The sequence below is a fragment of the Sceloporus undulatus genome, chromosome 2 (assembly GCF_019175285.1).
Source record: "Sceloporus undulatus isolate JIND9_A2432 ecotype Alabama chromosome 2, SceUnd_v1.1, whole genome shotgun sequence".
In the NCBI taxonomy this organism is placed as follows: Eukaryota; Metazoa; Chordata; class Lepidosauria; order Squamata; family Phrynosomatidae; genus Sceloporus; species Sceloporus undulatus.
In genome coordinates, this window is record NC_056523.1 from 11,707,517 (window position 1) to 11,728,898 (window position 21,382).

Consider the following 21,382-nt stretch of genomic DNA (forward strand, 5'->3'; position numbering starts at 1 on the left):
GGCAACTCTAAGACAAAGCTAGCACATAGTTTTCTTGGACTGAGAGTATATGCCTCTCCCAAAGTCACCCAGCGGTTTTCCAAAGCTGAGTGGGGAATCAAACCCTGGTCTCCAGGGTCATATTCCAATGCTCAAATCACTACACCATGCTGACTCTTGGTGCTTTAACTAGACACTCATTGTTTTACAGTATGTGTTGGCAATTTCCTAATGATTCTAATAATTCATTCTGTCCCCTCTCTTTCTCCCAACATACAGAAGGATCGGCAGGCTGGTGAATCTGTACGCTTACCTGGTTCTGAGACAGTCTTTGAACGCAGAGGACTGACACCTGGAGAGGAATATACAGTCACCATACGGGCAGAAAAGGGGCAGCGCTATGGACCGCCTGTCTCTCAGACCATTCAAACACGTATGTAATTTGAAGCAGCAAGAATATATGTGTACACTTTCCCCTCCCTCTCTCTGTCTCTACCTCTGTGTCTCCACTTTCTTCTGGCTTAACTGCTCAGCATGTCTATAAAATCTTTTCCCACCTTCCTTTGAACACAGTCCTGCTCCTCCTCTGGATCTCTCTGCCCACTAAACATCCCATTTCCCTCCACTTCTTTCCTTCTCAATCCAATGTTAAAACTTTCTCCTCTCCTACGTTTTACCCTCAATTTATCCATGGGTCATATCAAAATCCATGATTTTGGCCCTAAAACCTTCCCTCGATTTATACATGAGGTTGACTCGTACATGAGTATATATGGTAATTTTGCCTTCTAGCAGGGATACTTTTACAAAACTATTAAAAAAAACAGAATGCATTGCATTATAATAAAACAACATCCACCTGCAGCAGAAAATACTCTGACTTCCATGAGTACAATAGCAAAAGAATATATGAAATATTACAAAACTGAATAAATAAAAAATACAACTAATACATAAAGTTAAGGTGAAAATAGTAAGATTGCATTACATGAATATACAGCTGTCTATGTGGTCTTTTAACAAATCTCCCCCCCTCCCTTCCCTGCCCCCGGTTGTTATTATGTGCCTCCAAGTCATTTTTGACAAATGGTGACCCTAAACCAACCTACAATGGGGTTTTCTTGGCAAGTTTCTTGAGAGGGGGTTTGCCATTGTCATCCTTTGGGTCTGAGAGAGAGTGACTTGTCCAAGGTCATCCAATGGGTTTTTTAAGGTCAAGCAGGGAATTGAACCCTTATCTCCAGAATCGTGTCCAGCTCTTAAACCACTACACCACTTTACTGCCCCAATACACTACTTTAAAAGTAAAAGCTGTGGAGACATGTTGTAAGGTGCAAGAACTCACATATAATACTGTATTCTCAAAAGAAAATGCTGAACATGCATATCTACCAAACCTGCAGTGAGAGATGTCAGGGGTTAAAGTCAGCACACTGGGAAATGCTTAGATGTGTGTGTGTCTGACCATGAGCATCCAGCACTGGAAGGACAAGGCTGATCAAGCACAGCTGATGCTCATAGCCTCAAGGACACTCTGATGCCTGTGTGCACTTGTGCCTGGATGATGAAACATCTAGCTGGATTGCACAGAGGGACAGTTTAGAATGTAGCACAGGAAGTCACTGGGTTTGGGAGACCGCATGGTCTGAAGGCTATACTGTATAAACTCAGGAGCGTCTAGTGATTGCTATGTGGGTTTTAGTAGGAGTTGGTATTCGTTTGTGATCTGTATTATAGCACTGTAAATAAAGCACTTCGGGAGACTTGGCTTGTCTGGCCGTTTATCAGCTGAAGCCTGGCATCAGTTGCTGAGAGTCCCCAGAGGTTCCTGCATTTCTTCAGTTCCTGGAAGACAACCAGCTGCTGTTATCTCAACTGAGTACTGAGAACCACGTTTCTGAATTTGCCAGTTTACTCTGCCATATGCCAGCATTGGCTACAGGGCTCAGATGAGTTACTGACAAGAGAATCTCCTGACACAAAACTTGGAGCTAGGAGTTTGTATCATGAGCTGTGGATTAGAATTAGAATTCCTGAGCAGGGCATTGAACCCTGGTCTCCAGAGTCTGACAGCAAGAACAAAAATATCCTGCTTCCCACCTAAAATTGGCATTTAAAGAGGCTCATAATTTAAAATAACAATGCAATTAATAATATGCATAATTATAATAATTTGCATAAAATGCAAATTTGATGCCCAGATATGAAGCAACCCTACCCTGACCCACAATAACACTCCTGCTTTCTCTCTCTGTCTCTCCCTTTCTCAATCCTCCGCAGGCGTGGCTCCTCCCCGTGGCCTGAAGTCATCACAGGTGACAGAAAACACCATGACATTGCGGTGGGATCCACCTGCCTCTCGCCCTGATGGATACATCCTCAGCTATGTTCCTGTAGTTGCTGCCCGTCCAGCCCAAGCCACAAAACGCGTGGAGCTGCCAGCAGGGCCTGAAACGGTCACCTTGGATGGGCTGGACAGCAACACCCGCTATCGCATCACTCTGGTCGCTCGCCAGAGTGGTGAGAGCAGCCGAGCCACCAGCATCATCACCAGCACTACTGGTAGGGCACTGGGACTGTTTCAGCCTATATTGTGAACTGTGGAAAAGTTTGTTTATCTGCTTCTTAGAGTTATTTGGTGTCCCAATCCTGGGCAGTGTCCATTGGGTTAGGTGGGCTTTATCTCTGAAGTTCCAAGCAAAGTGGTGACAAGGAACATGAAGATGCTACCCAAAATGATAACCCTGTGTCAAATTATCCCAGCCCTGCAGTACTCAAGTCCAGCAGTTAACCGTTCGGAAGTTCAGGCTTTGGAAGTTAAAACAAATGGCACATTCACACTAGTGTTGTTGTGCTGAGTAGATACAGAGAGATTCGATGATGCAATACCGAATCAAAGTTCCCACTACATTTACTCTGATTGAATCTCTCCATGCCAATTTAACACTGTTGATGTTCACATCACCATTCGTATCGATTTAAAATGGAGCTGACATTTTGATCGTTCTTGGGGTTTTTAAAAAACTGTCAATCAAATGATGCGCATCTATGTCATACTGTTTGGGCAAATTCCCCCCACATCAGCCTCGAAGGATGGCAATGGCAAGCCCCTTTGAACAACCCTTGCCAAGAATCCCTTTCAATAGGTTCACCTTGGGGGAGTCACACTCTCTCAGCCAAGAAACCCCCACAGGTTTAAATGCATGGGGGGTATAAATAAAATATTATATGTGTGCGAGAGCTTTGGGAGCAGAGTCTGTTTTGATTTTATTTCTTGGGAAAGAGGAAAAAACAACCCTTAACCCACAACCCAACTGATAGGTGGTTTTTTAAAAAAAAAAAATAGTCAAACAAATCATGCACACTTTTGCCATGCCGATTATGCCAATATTATCATTTTCCTCTCTGTGGAAAGAACTTGAGGCTAGAGATAGAGAACTTGGGGGCTGTACAGACAGCTCCAAAGGGGCAGTCTCCAACTGCCCCTTTTACAACCAGATTGGGGCTACGGCAATGGTAAGCCGTAGCCCTGATGTGGCCTTTTCAGAGTACGAAAAGGAACTTCAAAAAGCGGGTCCCTTTTTCGCCCTGGAAAGGATGCAATAGCTGTGGCACTGCAGCTTTACTGCCCTCCTTCGGTGCTGCATCATACAGATGCAGTGTCAGAGGAGCACTGTGACACTGTGCGCTGTGTGGTGCAGCATCACGACACCCTGAGGGCAGAGCCAGGGCGTGCGTCTTGTAGACGCCACTCCCCAACTCTGCCCTCAGGCTGGCCCAAAGTTCTGGTCTGTACAGGGCCTAAGTTTGCATGCAGAAAGCCCCACGTTCAATCCCAGGCATTTATGGGCAGAGTTAGAAACAGAAATGGAGGAAATGATCAGTTTTGCTGTCTCCAGCATTAAGATACTGTTACTACTGAATCTTCTTGATCCTATTTATGAAAACATTCATGAAACTGGAGAGCTTCATTAATGGGGAGGATAGATCTGAACTTATAAAACTACCGGATGGAGAATCAAGCCATTGGTCTATCTTCTTCAGTATCATTTCTTCTCACTGGCAACGTATCTCCAGCTTTTCTGGCGAACAGACTCCCTTTCTTATTCTACGTTTTGATAGCCTGGTTCTTTTTCAAATTATAACTCCCAGAATCTCCAGTTCTGGGAATCGTTATCCAAGAAAGGAACTTTTCAATACTCTGTTTTAAGTAGTGGATATTTGTATAGTTTTAGACAAGGGTCCCTGGGTCCATCCCCCCCGAAAAATGGCCATAGGGGCCGCATTTCTTTAATTCTTGTTTTACACTCTGTATTTAATATCTCCTTTGAGACACATTTTTGCCACATTTTGTGGCCTCCTTGGTGTTAATACCACTTGCTGTTATTAAAAAGGCTTCTCCTACACTTAAATGGCCCAGGAACCCACATGAATACGGTGAAAAGTGCCCCCTTTAACAGCTAGAGGGGTCCATTTTATATATATATAATTTTATTTTAGTGGGTACAGTATTGTGGAGACATGAAGCCATCCAAGATCTCCAGGGGGTTAATGCGACCCCCTGTCTTCCACAATTGCCCCTCCTGGTATAGAGAATGCAGGCTGAAGGTGGAAGTGGAAATGGAGTGAATGTGAAAGGATAACTGAAAGAAAACTATGACATTGTTTAGATTTGTTATTTCTTACATGTTTTTGCTCACAATTATTTTCTTTTTACCCAAGGATTGTCTCATTCCCTCTTTTCCCCAGCTGCAGTGGCTTCCAGACTCAAGATGCTGGACTCCCCCCCTAACCTATGCCTTCCTTGTCCCTTTTGTTTCTAACCCACAGATTTTTGAAGATATCGTATGAAAATGAGCCAAGAAGATGCTATGTGATGCGGGTTAAGACTAACTTCATCTCTTTTTTTATTACAGCTAATGCAAAAACAGAAAGGTACCAGAGAATGAGAGAATAGTGGGCATATGCCTTCTTACGAGGTGCTAACTCCAGTACAAGCTGGTCTGGAGAGGATGAGAGACCTGGGAAGTTCTGCTTCTCCACGTCCTCTACATCCTTTCTTCAATGCTTGTTTCCATTCAATCTTCTGATGTAAATGCTTCCATTTTTGATCCCCTCACTAGCACTCCCTCCAAGGCCACCAGTCCGCCAGTACTCGACACCACCACCCTCTTCCCGTTTAAGACCTGATGCTTCCCCTACTCACCCGGAAGCCACGAAGCCAGGCACCAGGCTACCACCAGGCCGCAACACCACCTTAGTGACCAAGGAGCTCTTCCTGAAGAAAATTACCCAGAATATCTCAGCCAAGCTTTCCCCATACAACGGGACTCTCCTTGAACGCTTGGAGAGTTACCTCCGGGCCACCAACTTCCCTGTCCAGGGCAACCGGACCATTGAAAATGTGGCCAGGGATATCTACATCTACCTCATTCGTTGGAAGCCAAAGGAGTTCCAAGAGAGGGTCAAGGAACGCCTCGTGAAAGAGACAAATAGCTCATTTCCTCAAAGGGAATTCCCTATGGAGGGAACTGATAGTGTCTACTCAGAAGGGTACATCCGTTCTGACCATGCCAAACCATCAGTGATCACCAGCTCCCCCGATGGCATCGAAGTATCATTGGACGGCGTAAGGGGTCTCTCTGATAACGTGATTATCCGCTTCCGAAATACAGGGAGTGGAGAAGGAGGGGAAGTAACAGTACCTGGGGACACTTCCAGAGCAGTCATCACCGGACTGGCTCCTGGCACAACCTACCAAGTGGAAATCCATGGCGTTGTGAAAGGCCATTCCTCTAAGTCATACTCCTTTATAACGGCCACAGGTACCAGGGTTGGTAGGACGTCTGTCTTCCAGTGTGGCTTGCTGTCCTCTTTTTCCTATAATGTACAAATCACCTGCCTCATCTCCATGTTGCCAGCAAATGGAACCAGCATAGCATCCATATGTTGCTAGCCATACACTTAACCACACATTGCTTTCAATTCTCCAGGAAGTCATGGACACCAGCGTGCTAATTATTGTCTTCTTCTTTTTTTAAACAAATAATGTCGCTGTGTTCCTCACCTGTATTGTCCTTCACACAGATATCGGTCTCTGACAGCTTATTGTCTTCTTCTTCAAGCCAAATAACACAACCTCTTTCAGCTCCAGTTTGTTCAGTCTGTTGTTTTGCTACAAGTCACCACCTTCAGTCCTGCCTTTTTGCTTTCAGGTCTTGTCTTTGCAGTTCTAAATCAATTTGAACAATTACTAGAGATGAGCTAAATTTGGGTGGTTGGAGCATACAGGGAAATACAGGTAACAGAGGACACAACGAAATATTGCAGCCAGACACACACTCTAAACTTGTAAAAAATAACTTTTAAAACAGTTAGAATTCCTTTGCAAAAAGAGTACTGTTCTTTGTTATTTTACAGGTGCAACATAATTTAGGCATGCCTTACTCCAAAAAATGAATAATTACAATAATTCCTCATTCTTCTTATTCATTATTCTTGTTCATTATACTTGATGAATTAATTTAAAGCTCTGAAATCCCAGTTGTAGATGACGGTAGGCAGAAAGATTGTAGCGAACAAATGAAGCAACTGTAAAATGCTAAGTTTCTTCCCTTAGTTTTTGATCTGCTTCCACCATCCTCACAACAATCTATTGGGGTAGAATGGGCTAAAGACAACATTTGACCCAAAACAATTTTGCAAAGACTTCTATTTTCCTGTGAAAGGTGGTCTGCAAATGGTTTGATACATGGTAAATATGTTTAATATACAGCACTCACAATATTTAGCTAAACATTCAGCACTATTTAGTAAAATGCTTACCACAATAATATATTTATTAGCAAGAGTCAAGGGTTTAATCCCCCCCTAAAAAAAATGGCATTTAAAAAAATTTACACTTGAAATTTTGCTGAATGTTAACCTTCTGTGAAATGTCTTTTTCAGTGATGCTAATTCCTTTTGTGTCACTTAATCTTTTAATCTTTACCCTTTTTTTAAAGGCCACAGTCATGTGTTTATTCCACCAAGAGTGTCTGGATGCGTTGCATTTAATGGCTTTACTCTTCTTCTAGGCAAAACTGTGTTCCCGGATCTTGCCTTCATGTTGCTTCTGTGTAGCCAAGAGATTTGTTTTTCTGTTTCTTTTGCAGCAGTGTTGGCTTCTGTTACACACCGCATCAAGCCATCTCACTAGGCTGTTGCTACCATAATCTAACTGCACACCTTGAAAAGTATATATATGTGTGTTTTCTTCTTCTCAAAAAGGTGCTTTCTCTGCCTGGAATGAATATATACAATTTGGTTTGGTTTTTGGGAGGTGGGGGTGGATGGGAGATGCATATACTTAGTTCTGGCATAGGTTTGTTTGCTTAGCATACCTCTCAATTGAACTTACCTTTATTAATTGCCCAGCTATTCCTTACAATTGTCTCCACTTTTACAATGGTACATTTAGAGTTGGAATTTTCATGCAAATTTTCTTCATCCTACTTTTCTTGAAGAGCATAGGAAAGTGATTTTATCTTAGGGCCAGATAGGGGGAATGATGAAAGTGCAGTAGTATATCAGCTGAAGCCTGGGAAATAATAATGGACTACCCCACATGCACATGGAGGGTGGAAGAATTGTTTCAAATAAACAAACATTTCAAGGCTACTATTAATGCCTAATGCCTTGTCTGAATGGGTCTAATGACTTGTTTCCTCCCTGTTCAGATAACCCACGACTTAAACCCTGGTTTTGGTGCAGGCAGTCTGGACCATGTCTGGCATGTCCCTCCCCAGAACCGGGCATAATAAGGTTATAACAGAGTAAAAAAACCCCACAAACAACCCTTATCTGTTGCAATGAGTAGTGGTGACAGACTCACAGGGTGGCCCATTGTATGCCTTGCTGGATGGAGGCCGGGTTATAGGGAGCAACTATGGGGACAGAATATTCTGAGTTGCTCTTGGAGTATTCTGGCCAGTGTGACAAGGCCACAGTCAGCCTATAAAAACATCAGGGCTTTCTAAAATTAAACTGGACACCTCAAAAATTCAAAATGTAATTTTTGCCAAATTCTAATCTTGTGCAAAAAATTTAATTGTCTTCTACAATGCAAAAATCATTGCCTCTTGCAATGAAATGTGTCAGAGCATAAAGATACAGCCTCTCAGGGCACGCCCCACCACAGCAGGGTGTCATTAGTCAAGAGACCTTATTTTGGTCCAAGAATTGAAGAGGTATGCTGGCTGGATGAAAATGGTGAGGAAGAGAGTGCCTCCTCCAGAAAAGGGATTCTGGTTCTCTGATTCTACATCTGTCTCCCTTCAGCTCCAGCTTCGCCTACAGCGGCCAAGGCTCGGCCTGTCCTGAGTACTACCCGGAGCCCAGAAGTGTCACTGAAGGACCTAACAGTAACAGAGACCTCTCCAAACAGTCTGCGAGTCTCTTGGTCAGCCCCACCCAGTTCCTTCCGTGGCTTTTCCCTTCAGTATAGGGATCCCCAGTCCAATGCAACACCTGGGGAAGTCAGAGTACCGGGGACAGTGACAAGTGTCAATGTGATGGGCTTGACCCCTAGAACTGACTATGAACTGCAGTTATATGGAGAGAAACCCAACGGGCGTTATGAGGGTCCAATAGCAACCAAGGCATCAACAGGTACCTCATTCCTCCCTGCCATTATTGACTATCGTTTCTTTTTCCTTTCTAGATCTCCAGCAACTAGTATCTGTGCAAAGAAGATTTCTGAATTCATTTTTTTTACCCAATCTATAGCATGTTTCCTGATCCATTGAGTAATGCTTCCAGAAACTAATTTTATTTCTTTTAGCAGCCAATTTCTGTATTTTGGGATGTTACAACAATAATTTCAGAACCATTTCTCAGGATCCTAAGATACTGCTAGTTATTCCCAGTAAAGCAAAAGCGAAGTCGAAGGCTTTCGTGCTCGGCATCCATAGTTTTTTGTGGGTATTTTGGGCTATGTGGCCATGTTCTAGAAGAGTTTATTCCTGATGGCTTGCCACCATCTGTGGATGACATCTTTAGAGAAAGCATCTGTGGCTGGCATCTTCTTTCTCTGAAGATGCCAGCCACAGATGCTGGTAAAACGTCAGGAATAAACTCTTCTAGAACATGGCCACATAGCCTGAAAAAACCACAAAAAACTGTGATTGAATATACCCTCTCAGCCTCTGAGGAAGGCCAAGAAAAACCACCTCTGAACAAACCTTGCCAGGAAAACCCTATAATAGGTTCACCTTATGGTCACCATAAATTGGAAACAACTTGAAGGCACACAACAACAGCCCTGCCAAAACTCTCTTTTATTTTCACCCTAGCAGAGAGAAACACAAATTGGGAATAAATCCAAAATGTTCATCATCAGCTTGTTTGTTTCCTTGCTTAACATTCAGGAGTTCATCTCCTCTTTTTTCTTTTCCTTTTTTTTTAGCCCCACCAGCAGAATTAGAGAAGCCCAGTTTGGGAGAGATCTCAGTCTTGGAAGTGACCGAGAATGCTGCACGCCTTTCCTGGAGTGTCGCCACTGGGACCTTTGACTCCTTTTTAATCCAGTATAAGGATGCCGAAGGCAAACCAAAGTCACTGCCTTTGAATGGGGATTTGCGAGAAGCTATCATCTCTGACTTGGTACCTTCCCGAAAATACAAGTTCAACCTTTACGGACTGGTAGGACGCAAACGTCATGGCCCTGTATCCACAGAAGCAGTCACAGGTGAGCCACGATTCCTAAAATTGGTGTACATCTTTTTTTTAAACTTCAACTCTCAGAAGCCTCAGCCAGCATGATCAACAGTCAGGGAGCTAAGGTCTAAAACATCTAGAGAATTACTACTTTAGATGACAACCCAGGACTACACTACTGTTGAGGTAGATTTTCTAATTATCATGATCTGCTAAATTTGTCCCATCTTATAACAACCTACCCTCCAACTGGCCCAGTTTGGTCAGAGGAGTCTCAATTAATTCTATGTCCAGCTTTTTCATGTGCTCTTAAGTTTCTCTCTCATCCTACCCTTTATCCTCCCCCTCGCCCCCCATCCCAAGCTTCCTGCGTGGAAAATGCAGAGCTGGCTGCAAACTGACTCAGAAGTATAAAAGGAATTTGAAACGATTTAACTGAGGCTGAGTCCACACTGCAGTAATAATCCAGTTTAACACCACTTTAACTGCCGTGGCTTAATGCTACGGAATTCTAGGAATTGTTGTTTTGGAGACGTTTAGCCTTCTCTGTCAGAGAGCAATCATGCCACAATAAACTACAGTCCCCAGAATTCCATAGCATCAAGCCAGAGCAGTAAAAGTGGTATCAAACCGGACTATTTCTGCAGTGCAGATGCAGCTTTAGTGGGGAAAGATGAGAGGAAGGGGTGAAATCTTGTTCGTCCCAGTAGTCTCAGGCAAAAGCGTACTGCTGCAACCTGTCCTAGTTTGTAAATTCTTCCACAGCAATAACATTTCCTGGTCACATGTGTCCCAGTTTTCATCTGTGAAATGTTGGAGGGTATGCAGCAATGATTACTACATCACTGTTATGTGCCTTCAAGTCATTTCTGACTTACAATGACCCTGTCACATGGTTTTCTTAGCAACCTGTCATGAGGTTTTCTTGGCAAGATTTGTTCAGAGGGGGTTTGTCTTTGCCTTCCTCTGAGGCTGAGAGTGTGTAAATTGCACAAGGTTACCCAGTGCATTTCCATGGCCAAGTGGGGATTCAAACCCTCTTAGTCCAACACTCAAACCACTATACTAAGCTGGCTCTCAAAACATTGTTTAGTATTCATTAATTCTTCCTTCTCCTTTGCTGTTTCTCTTCCCCTGCAACAGTAAAGCCAGACAAGAGACTGACGGCACCACCTGGCTTGGGAGAACTCTCTGCCTCAAATATCACAAGTGACTCTGTCCACCTGTCCTGGAATGTCCCCTCTGGCAGCTTTGACTCCTTTGTGATCCAGTACAAGGATGCCGAAGGCAGGCCTCAAGTGTTGCCCACAGAGGGCGATGCCCGCGAAGTCACAATCCCCAGCCTGGCTCCTTCCCGCCGGTACCGCTTCAATCTCTATGGCATCTCCAATCGCAAACGCCTTGGCCCTGCCACCAAAGATGTCACCACAGGTTAGCAAAAGAGCTGACGTAAACATTTCCCCCCACTAGAATTTGTCTCTCTTTCCCCTAAAAAAGTGGTTCCCAAACTTTGAACCTCCAGGTGTTTTGGACTTCAACTCCAGACGACCCACCAAGCTTGGCCAAGAGTCAAGGATTCTGGGAGCTGTAGTCCAGAACATCTGAAGGATTAAAGTTTGTCCTAAAGATTGTGGAATTAAAAGTTACAAGTAATTCAGTTAACTGGCTGGGATCACAAATGTATAATTGTGTGGTGTCTGCATGTGCCAGAATACTCCAGAAGCAGCCTAGAGTATCCTGGCCTTGGAGCTTCCCCACCCTCTTACCTTGCATTCCTATGGACATTCTCACATACAAACTTCTATGGTCTGTCCCTGGGCTTTCCACTCCACCAAATGCATTTGAGGAAATAGGCTCAAGTCTACAAAAGCTCATACTACTAACTTCTATCTTTCAGTTAAGAGTTTATCGCATGTACTTTTGTCTCCATTCTGGGCATGGGCAAGTGACGCAAGTGGCCAAGTGGAAATGGAGTTTATCACATGCTAAACTGTCAGCAAGGCGTCCCCATGCCATCGCCAACCCTAACCCATCCCTGAGCCAGGCTGAGGCACGTGAATTTTGCTTGGCCGGAAAGATTTTTTGCTCAGCTGGAAGCTTTTGGGCTGAGCAAAATTCACGTGCTTCAACCTGGCGGGAGGACAGGTTAGGATAGGCGATGGTATGGGGATACCTTGCTGACAGTTTAGCATGCAATAAACTTTGTTTTCACTCGGCCATGCGCATCCCCTGCCCGTACCCAGAATGGAGAGAAAAGTGTGTGCCATAACTCCTTAGTCTCAAAGGTGCTGCAAGATCCCTTTGCGTACCTAAGATAAAAAGAGTGTGATGTGCCCTATCTCTCCTGCCACAACCTCACCCTTTCACAAAATACCAAAGCAACATGGAACTCAGTTACAAAGAAGCAGGTATGCTGTCTTTCAGATAACATTTGCCTGGGGACTAGTTCTCCCAAAGTATGCCCTGGCACCCGACTGCATTTCTTCTAACAGAGCATCGATGTACAGTATGAAATTTTCTGCATCGACATCTGTTTTCTTCCGAAGATCCTGCCAAGAATGAACTCAGTGCAGATTTCCAACATACATACAATCACTTAGGAATCCTTATAGTAGGGATATGCAGATCTGTCGGGCTTGATTTTACACACCCTTGTGCTGTTCCTTTTTAATAGGGACAGTTCTATCTAATTAATCCTCTGTCATTTCACTTTTTCAGCTGCTTTTAAAATGCCCGAGTTTCTCTCTCCTCCTCCCACTTTTTTTCCTTCACAGTGACTTATTTCAGCTGCTGTAAACTGGGTTCAGAGTGAAAAGTAGTTGGCACAACTTGGCAGAGCGGAGAGGAGGGTACAGAATCTTAACAACAACAACATTTATTTATAATGCCATTTTCACCAAAAGGGCAGAACTTATCAGACATAAATAATAAAAAATATTGCCCTTCTCAGTGGGCTCAGGGAAAAGCAAACTGCTGCAACCTCTCCTAGCTTGTTTTTCCTTCTTCATTGATAACTTGACCAAATTCTGATATTGCTTGACCACATGTGTCCCAGTTTATATATGTGAAATGTTGAATGGTATGCTTTTGTCTTTCTCATTTTTCCAGATCGAAGCTTGTTTCACCATGCATTCACACTGGGTTGCAAGCCTTCATCTCACCCATTGAAATTCATTCATATTTCCTTGTACATTTTTCTAAAAGTGGTGCATTTTAGTGGAACCCCCCCCCATGTCGTCATTTTACTGCTAACATTTTTTTCAGCTGTGCTCATTTTATGTAATGCCTTTGCTTTGTTTTGGCAAATTGTGTTACCAGTCCAGAAATGAATAAAATTGCTGACCACAAATTGTTTTTAGATCCACCTTCATTTCTAGGAGGCACATATTGGGAAATTTCTCCTTAAAATGAGAAATTAACAGATTTCTTACCCTTATTTACCTTCAAGGCTGTTAGTAAGCTATGTGGAACTATGGCAGCCATAGTTTTAAAATGTATCTTTTCCAAGCTCTGGTGATGGACAAATTTGCCAGTTTCAGTTTCGTAGAATCACAGAGTAGGAAGAGGCCCTATGGACCATCAGGTCTAATCCCCTGCTCAATGCAGGCTAGAGCAGTGGTCCCCAAACTTTTGTCCTCCTCCAAATATTGTTGATTTCAGCTCCCAGAAGCCTTAACCAGATTGGCAAATAGTCATGAATTCTGGGAGCGGAAGTCCACAACATCTGGAGGACAGAAGTTTGGGTACCACTGGGCTAGAGCATACTTCTCATTGTGTCCAGTGGGACATACTCCCACTTCCCCCAAATGCAAGCATGGGATTGTAATCTAGCCTAATGCAGGCTAGACTAAAGGCAAGAAAAAGAGATCCCAAGGACTCTCGAGCACTGCTGATAGCTTTGATTTCATTTCATTTTATATCCCTATCACAGCACCGCGGGAAGAAGAGACCATGCCGGAGGCTGTCCTCGGTGACCTCTCTGTCTCAGATACCACCAGTGACTCAGTCCGTCTCACATGGAGCATCCCCACAGGCACTTTTGACTCCTTCTTGCTCCAGTACCAAGACTCAAAGGGCAATGACCAATCCCTGCCTGTAAACTGGGATTCTCGTGAGGTTACCATTTCCAATTTGGTTCCCTCCCAAAGATACAGGTTCAACCTCTATGGCATCTCCGGCTCTCAACGTCTGGGACCTGTTTCTGCTGATGCTGTTACAGGTTAGAAACTTCATGAGTCAAAACCGTTTCTGAGAAGATGGACTTCTCACCCTTTATTTCTTAACACCTTGCAATGCCATGTATTTGACTGGCATTACCAGAAGGATGGGTCAGTGTTGTGATTATTTCTTAGGTCACGTCTATACAAGTACAGAGATAAACTAGCTGTACCCTTGTTTTGCTGTTACACCTCCTACGATGCTATGGAGTTTATCACAAGGGGGAAATTGGGACTTTAAACAGTGAATAACCGGAGAATATTGTGCAATTGACATTAAAATGCGATTAAAATGAGATTAGCACAAGAGCCATTATCCTGTGAATAACCAGGGAATAACCAGACAATAAGCAGCAAAACATCATTCACAGGAAAATCCTGTGAATGATTTGCTGCTGTTTCTTGCCTGGTTAATCATGGGTTAATGACATTTTAATCACATTTCACCTTGACATCATGTGAAAACCATTAGTGCAACTGCACAATAATGAGTTATCCTTGGGATAATATCACTTTGCGTCGTCGTGTGAAAACCATTAGCGCAATTGCGGGATTATCACGAGTTAATCACCATTTATACTTCCGATTGTTCCTCATGTGTTAAACTCATAAGGAGAATTCTACCCAGAGAACTGCAGTTTTATTGAAGAATAAGACAGACTGCAATTCTAAGGAGCCAAGGAAATTGAAGTTCCTCTAAGGCTGCTGCCACACTACAGAATTAATGCAGTTTGGCACTGTATTAACTATCATGACTCCATCTTATGGGATCCTGGGATTTGTAGTGTGTTATGGCACCAGAACTCTCTGGCAGAAAAGGCTAAATATCTCACAAATTTACAAATCCCAGAATTCCACAGCACTGAGACATGGCAGTTAAACTGATGTCAAATTGCAATGTAAATGCAGCCACATAAGCCAGGGGACTGCAGTTTTACTAAGGAACTAATGAGCCTGCACTTCTACAGAAGGCACATCCCAACTGATTGAAAAATCCCTGATTTTGTCCCTGTTCTTTTCAATATTATATAGGGTTAAAATAAACTGACCTGGGGAGCTGGTATTAAAAACATACACACACACACCTCTGATCCTATCAGGAGCTGACTGAAAATATTCTGCGATAAACAAAATGTGTTTGGGTTTCCAAATAAAATAGGAAAGAAGAGGACCAAAATCTGGGATTTTCTGCTCTTTTCAATTACCCTGGATGAACCTATAAGTAGCTGGGGATGTGCATTTCTACTAAGGAACCAAGGAACTGTAGTTTGCTAAAGAATCCTGGGAAGTACAATACTATTTAAGAGTCAGGGGAGTACAGTTCCAATAAGCAACCAGGAGAACTGCAATTCAGTTAAGGAACTAGAGGAGCAGCAGTTCTGCTAAGAAGCCAGGAGAACTGCATTTTATTTGGCCCTTGCAGACAGGGCCAGAGTCAGAGAAGTTGCTGTTCAGTGCTGCAGTTGGTGATCTTTAAAGAAGTCTCTGTATCACCAAGATGCTTGGAGCAGGGAGAGTCTATGCTATTTGCATCTGTCTTTCTTGTAGGAATGCGATGATCATTCATTCCAGATTGCTAAACATATGGTTTTTTTTTTATTTCTAAGCTCCTTTAAATCTCTGTTTATGAGACAAAAAATTTAGCACCTTCTCAGGACAGGTGTGAGAATCTTCAGATGGTCCATTTGCAAATGAACTAACAGGGCAGAAATGTCCATTTGAAATTCGCTGTTCTAGATGGTTTTATTGTTTATTGCTTCAGTACTAAGTTAAACAGTTAAACAGCAAGAGCACAGCTTTAAGACAAATGAGATTCAGTTTAAGCAACTTTAGGCACTGTGTTACTTTATTGTAACATATGGCCCTCCAGCTATCCCAACATCCCACAGATGGTGCAGCCAATGCTGAGAAATGCCGGGAACTGTATGCCAACAACATCTGGATCATGGAAGCTGTGCTACTTGAAGGCTGATCTAAATGGCCTCCAAAAGCAGCAAGCAAGCTAGTCAATAAAAACCCATTGGGTGACCTTGGGCAAGTCACACTTTCATACTCTCAGGGAAAAGCAATGATAAGCCCCCTCTGAACAAATCTTGCCAAGAAAACCCTATGATAGTTTTGCCTTAGGATCGCCATAACTCAGAAATGATTTGAAGGTACACAGCAACAACAAAGCTAGACCTATGTGAAAGACAGACTCAATTGCACCCCTGCTGTTTAACTGTTCAACTTAGTACTGAAGCAATAAAACCATCCAGAACATCACATTTGAAATTCCTGCCCACAGTTAGAATGGGTGAGGTATGCTCTGTGTGAGAGACAAAACATCGTAATTATGTCACAATTCACGTGTGGGAAGAACAGTAAATATTTTTCCTACCCTTCTTCAGGATGAGAAGAATGGTGACAGCAATTTACATCCCTACTTTCTTTTGCCATTTGTCGTTGCTTCAACATTTCCTCCAAGATCAAGTCCTTTAATAAATTCCAAGAAATTGACAAGCCTAGATATGTCCAGTGTTCCTGACTTCTGTTGTTCTTTGTTCTTTCTTTTTCCTGGCCCTTATACAATAGCTTCTAAGGAAACTAAAAAGGAAAGACCAGGAGAGACAAAACCAATTCAGCCCAGCCTAGGAGAGCTCTCAGTCTCTGTTGTCAGCAGTGATTCCCTCCTCCTCTCCTGGACTGTCCGTACTGGGAATTTTGACTCTTTCCTGATCCAGTACAAGGATGCAGAGGGCAAGACTCAGGCGGTGCCTGTGGAGGGAGACTCTCGTGAGATCACCATCTCTAACCTCAATCCTTCCCGTAGATATAAATTCAACCTCTATGGAGTCTCTGGGCGCAAGAGATCTGGCCCCATCTCCACTGAAGCCATTACAGGTCAGCAGGAAAAGTCCACTTAGCTGGAGGCTTTTCAGAAGTTGTGCTCCCAACATAATAATTTTGCTTTTTTTAGGGGCAGCACTGGCGTCATGATCATCCACTGTTGTCTTTTTGTTATTAGATGCCAGCACTATATTGTGATTTGAGTGTTGGACTAGGACTCTGAGAGATCAGGGTTCGAATCCCCATTTGGGCATGGAAACCTCCTGGGTGACCTTGGGCAAGTCACACCCTCTCAGCCTAAGCAGAAGCCAAGGACAAACTGCTTCTGAAGAAATCTTGCCAAGAAAATCCTGTGACAGGTTTGCCTTAGGGTTGCCATAAGTCAGAAATGACTTGAGGGCACACAACAACACACAATAGCCTTCAAGTCAGCTTTGACCTATGCTGTCCCTGTCATAGGGGTTTCTTGGCAAGATTTCTTCAAAAGAGGTTTGCCATTGCAAGGGCTGTAGGTGATGGAGGGAAGGCAAAATGAGGGAAGGCAAAATGAGGCTGTTGCCCTCCAAATGAGAATTCTGCCGCCAATTAATTTTTTCCTTCAGTCTCCAAATTTCTAGCATCACAATAATTTAAAATTTCAGTTGAGCATTTTGAAACAGAATGGGACATGAGGATTGACCAAGGAAATGGGAAAACAGCAAAAGTTTGAGGTGTGAATGATTGTCAGTACTTCACTTTCAATGTTAGAAAGTTCAGAACTGAATAAAAAATTCATGCTGTCGAGGGCAATGTCATCATTTTGCCCCACTGCCTTCCTCTGAAGCTGAGAAACAGTGACTTGCCCAAAGGATTTCCATGGCTGAGTGGGGATTCAAACCCTGATCTCTCAGAATCCACACTCAGACCACATCACTGGCTCTTAGTGGTCACCCACTGCATTTGCATTTCTTGTTTTTACAGTACCTGCCGCGGCATTAAATTTCTACAAACTGGCTACCTGCTGTCTCTTTTTTCTTACCTCTATTTTGCTTCTCTCATTTCCACTTCTAATTTTCTAGTTTTCCCCATAACCACAAAACAATAAGTTATAAGTTATAAGGTGGATTTAGAATTTTTTTGTCATTGCATGGTTAGAACGACAGCCAGCATGGTATACTGCTTTAAGTGTTGGACTGTGACTCTGGAGAACAGGGTTTGAATCCCTGCTTAGCCATGAATCCCACTGGGTGATCTTGAGAGAGTCACAGATTCTCAACCTCCCAAAAAAACATAGTCGATTTACCTTAGGGTTGTCATAAGTCATAAGTCAGAAACTACTTGAACACACGCAACAACTAATGGTCAGAACATAATTCCAACTTCCAGAACAACCAAAAAGTGGGTTGCAGTGGTTTTCAGTTGGACTTCTGCCATTGTAATTCATCAGCCTGGTTTGTGTTATGGTGTTGTAACATAAATTGAACCAGAGGAAGTGTCACTTCTTTGGATCACAACTCCCAGAATTTACCCCCAGCCAGTGTGGCCACTGGGATTTGGGGTGCACTGGGATTTTGTGGTCCAAAAAAGGGAACACTTCCAAGCTCTGAAGCTAATCTGCTTCAATAGGGTTGTAAAACGGTGATCGGAGGTATGCTTTGTAATTGCTGTGTGCCTTCAGGTTATGTCCATCTTAGAGCAACCCTAAGGTGAACTTGTTGTGGGGTTTTCTTGGTAGGATTTGTTTGTATGGAGGTTGCCATGGCCTTTCTCTGAGGCTGAGAGAATGTGACTTGCCCAAGGTCACCCAATGGGTTTCTATGGCCCAGAGGAGACAGGAACCCTGGCTTTCACAGTTACACTACACTAGCTCTCACTTATGCCTAGTGTTTTTCTTTTAAATAAAACTATCTCTGCTTTATCCCACTACAACTCCAGTATTATTTAGGATCTGCAGGTTGCACACTAATTTCCTTTTCTCTTTCTATCATTAGCTTCCACTGCAGGCTCATCCGAGCTTGAAGCTGGGAGACCTGTTGAGCCCAACCTAGGAGAGCTCTCAGTCTCAGGTGTCACCAGTGATTCCCTCCTCCTCTCCTGGACTGTCCGTACTGGGAGTTTTGATTCCTTCCTGATCCAGTACAAGAATGCAGAGGGCAAGACTCAGGCCCTGCCTGTGGAGAGGGACTCCCGTGAGATCACCATTCCTAACCTCACTCCTTCCCACAGATACAAGTTCAACCTCTATGGAGTCTCTGGGCGCAAGCGGTCCAGCCCCATCTCCACTGAAGCCATTACAGGTCAGCATCTACAGCAGCAGAAGCAACAGTCTACAGGACTAGAGGCTTTTCAGAAATTTTTCTCTCCCTTTTAACTTCTTTATTTCCTTAAAGGACTACTATGGGGCACTGGAAATGCTTGCCTAGCACTTTAATTATATTTATTTCATTTATTTTTCAACAGTCTTTTCCATGGCATGACATGTTTCCCATCTATCTTCTGCCCTTGTTCTGGTTCATAACTCTTAATATTTAGCTTTCTTTTTAACTAGCAACTCGAGACCGATTCATACAAACATTTGGATTACGGTTATACATTTCTCGTCTTGGATTGCAGCCTGCTTTTTGCCAGTGGGATGCTGGAGACTGCTTCCAGCTGGTCAAAATACATTATATATATATACAGTTAATTTCTCACTTGCTGCTTGGGATGTAGCCAGCTTTGCTCCTGTTAAGGATATGTCACATTTTCACAGTGATCAAATTGCAACATATTGTTGAAAGGAAAATATTATTCTTTCAGACTGGATTTATTAATCTGGATGGTAGAGGCCAAATTCATGAGACCAGTCAGACAAGAGCTACATCTGCACTACAGAAATAATCCATTTTGACATGGCTTTAACTGGCTTAATGCTATGGAATTCTGGGAACTGTACTTTTGTGAGACAGCCTGTTCTGTCAGAGAGCTCTGGTGCCACAATGAACTAAATTCCCAGGATTCCATAGCACAGAACCATGGCAGTCAAAGAAGTGTCAAGCTGGATTATACCTGCAGTGCGGATGCATCTAAAATTGCTGTACATATTGCCCAGTAGATTTTATTCCTATTTTCACATAGTCATACAATCCAGTAACCAAAGATGTCAATGAAAATTGAAAGTACTGAATCTGTTTTCTCATTAATGAAAAATTTTAAGCTTGGAAAAGTTTGGGCACGCTACTTTTTTGGACCAAAGATCCCCAAATCTCTCAGCCAGCATGGCAACTGCAGGCCAGAAGATTCTGGGAGCTATAGCTGAAATTCCAAGCTCTATTTCTAACATTTCTGAAGCCTCATACTTTTGGATAATCAATAGCATAATACAATATGAATAAAACCAAAGTGTATTTTTGTGCTTCCCTTTCTATTCACACTATTCCCATTGTATTAATTCCATTCCCCTCCAGCATCATTTAGGACAGAGGTGGCTAAAGTGTGGTCCATAAGCCACACATAGCCCCCCAGGACAATTTTAATGTGCCCCAGGACCTTGTGTCATTTCCTGTAATAAAGGCCTCTTTTGGATCTGAAATGATCATGGGCAGGAGCAAAAGTATGGTGAATATGCCCCCGCAACAACCTAAGGGGTTTGTTTACATTTGCCAGAATATTCTGGGCTGCCCCCAGAGTATTCTGGCCCCAAATTCCTCCTGGGTCCCCTCTGTCACCTGCCATGGGTTTTCATGACACAGGTACAGTAGTTGCCTTCCCATGTGGTCCTTGCAAGCTAGCCAGTGCCACCACTGCAAGCACAAGTCACTGTGAGAGATGCCCAGCAATATCAACACTCAGCACCTTATTTTGACCTGAGAACAACTTGTGCCCACAAAGTGGCTTTTCAGGGATGCTTGCAGGGACCACATGGGAAGGGAAGTGATCGTTGCCTCTGCATTTTGCTCTGGATTTTCTGGAAAACCTGGAGCAAAAAGTAAGTCTTTTAAACACAGGACAAGGGGTAGAAACCCTGAATCAGGTGTGAGCATTGTGTGGACAGTCCAAACACGATTTGGGGTTTGGGACCCGGGTAATGTAAACAGCCCGCAGAGAGCCTGGATGGACTTTGGGGTTTAAAAATAATGTAGTCAAGTCCCTAGAGGGTATTTTGGGGGCATTTTTAACATTTTATATATAAGGGACATGTAGCCCTCCAGTGTCCGCTAGGGGATAAAGTGGGGCCTTTATTCATTTCATTTCATTTCTATGCCACCTTTCTCCCAAAAAGAGACCCAAGGCAGCTCACACAAAACTATTTAATGAATTTTAAAATATATTTTTTAATAATAACCTCCAATAGTCACACTTCCCTGTTTTAGGAACTACACAGACTGACTCATTTAGAACTGGATGCACTGGTTACTTTTCATTCTCTATTCTATCCCCAAATACAGCTTCACAGGAGGGTGAGAAGCAGGTCTCTGTTCAGCCCAGCCTAGGAGAGCTCTCAGTTTCTGATGTCTCCAGTGATTCCGTCCGTCTCTCCTGGACAATTCCCACTGGCAGCTTTGAGTCTTTCCTAGTGCAGTACAAGGATGCTGAAGGCAAACCGCAAACGTTGCCTGTGAAAGGGGACGCCCATGAGGTTGTCATCCCCAACCTAGCTCCTTCCCGCAGATACAAGTTCAACCTCTATGGAGTTGATGGGC

General features: G+C 43.3%; 1 protein-coding gene across 1 annotated transcript in view; it reads left to right on the top strand.

Annotated features, from left to right (window-relative positions):
- TNXB (tenascin XB) overlaps nt 1-21,382 on the top strand; it is a 140,610-nt gene that overhangs the window by 49,993 nt on the left and 69,235 nt on the right. Inside the window, 9 exon segments of the mRNA XM_042450345.1 lie at nt 259-412; nt 2,260-2,541; nt 5,103-5,804; nt 8,299-8,628; nt 9,425-9,706; nt 10,819-11,106; nt 13,607-13,894; nt 16,467-16,775; nt 18,692-18,997. Of these exon segments, the coding sequence (XP_042306279.1) occupies nt 259-412; nt 2,260-2,541; nt 5,103-5,804; nt 8,299-8,628; nt 9,425-9,706; nt 10,819-11,106; nt 13,607-13,894; nt 16,467-16,775; nt 18,692-18,997 (2,941 nt within the window).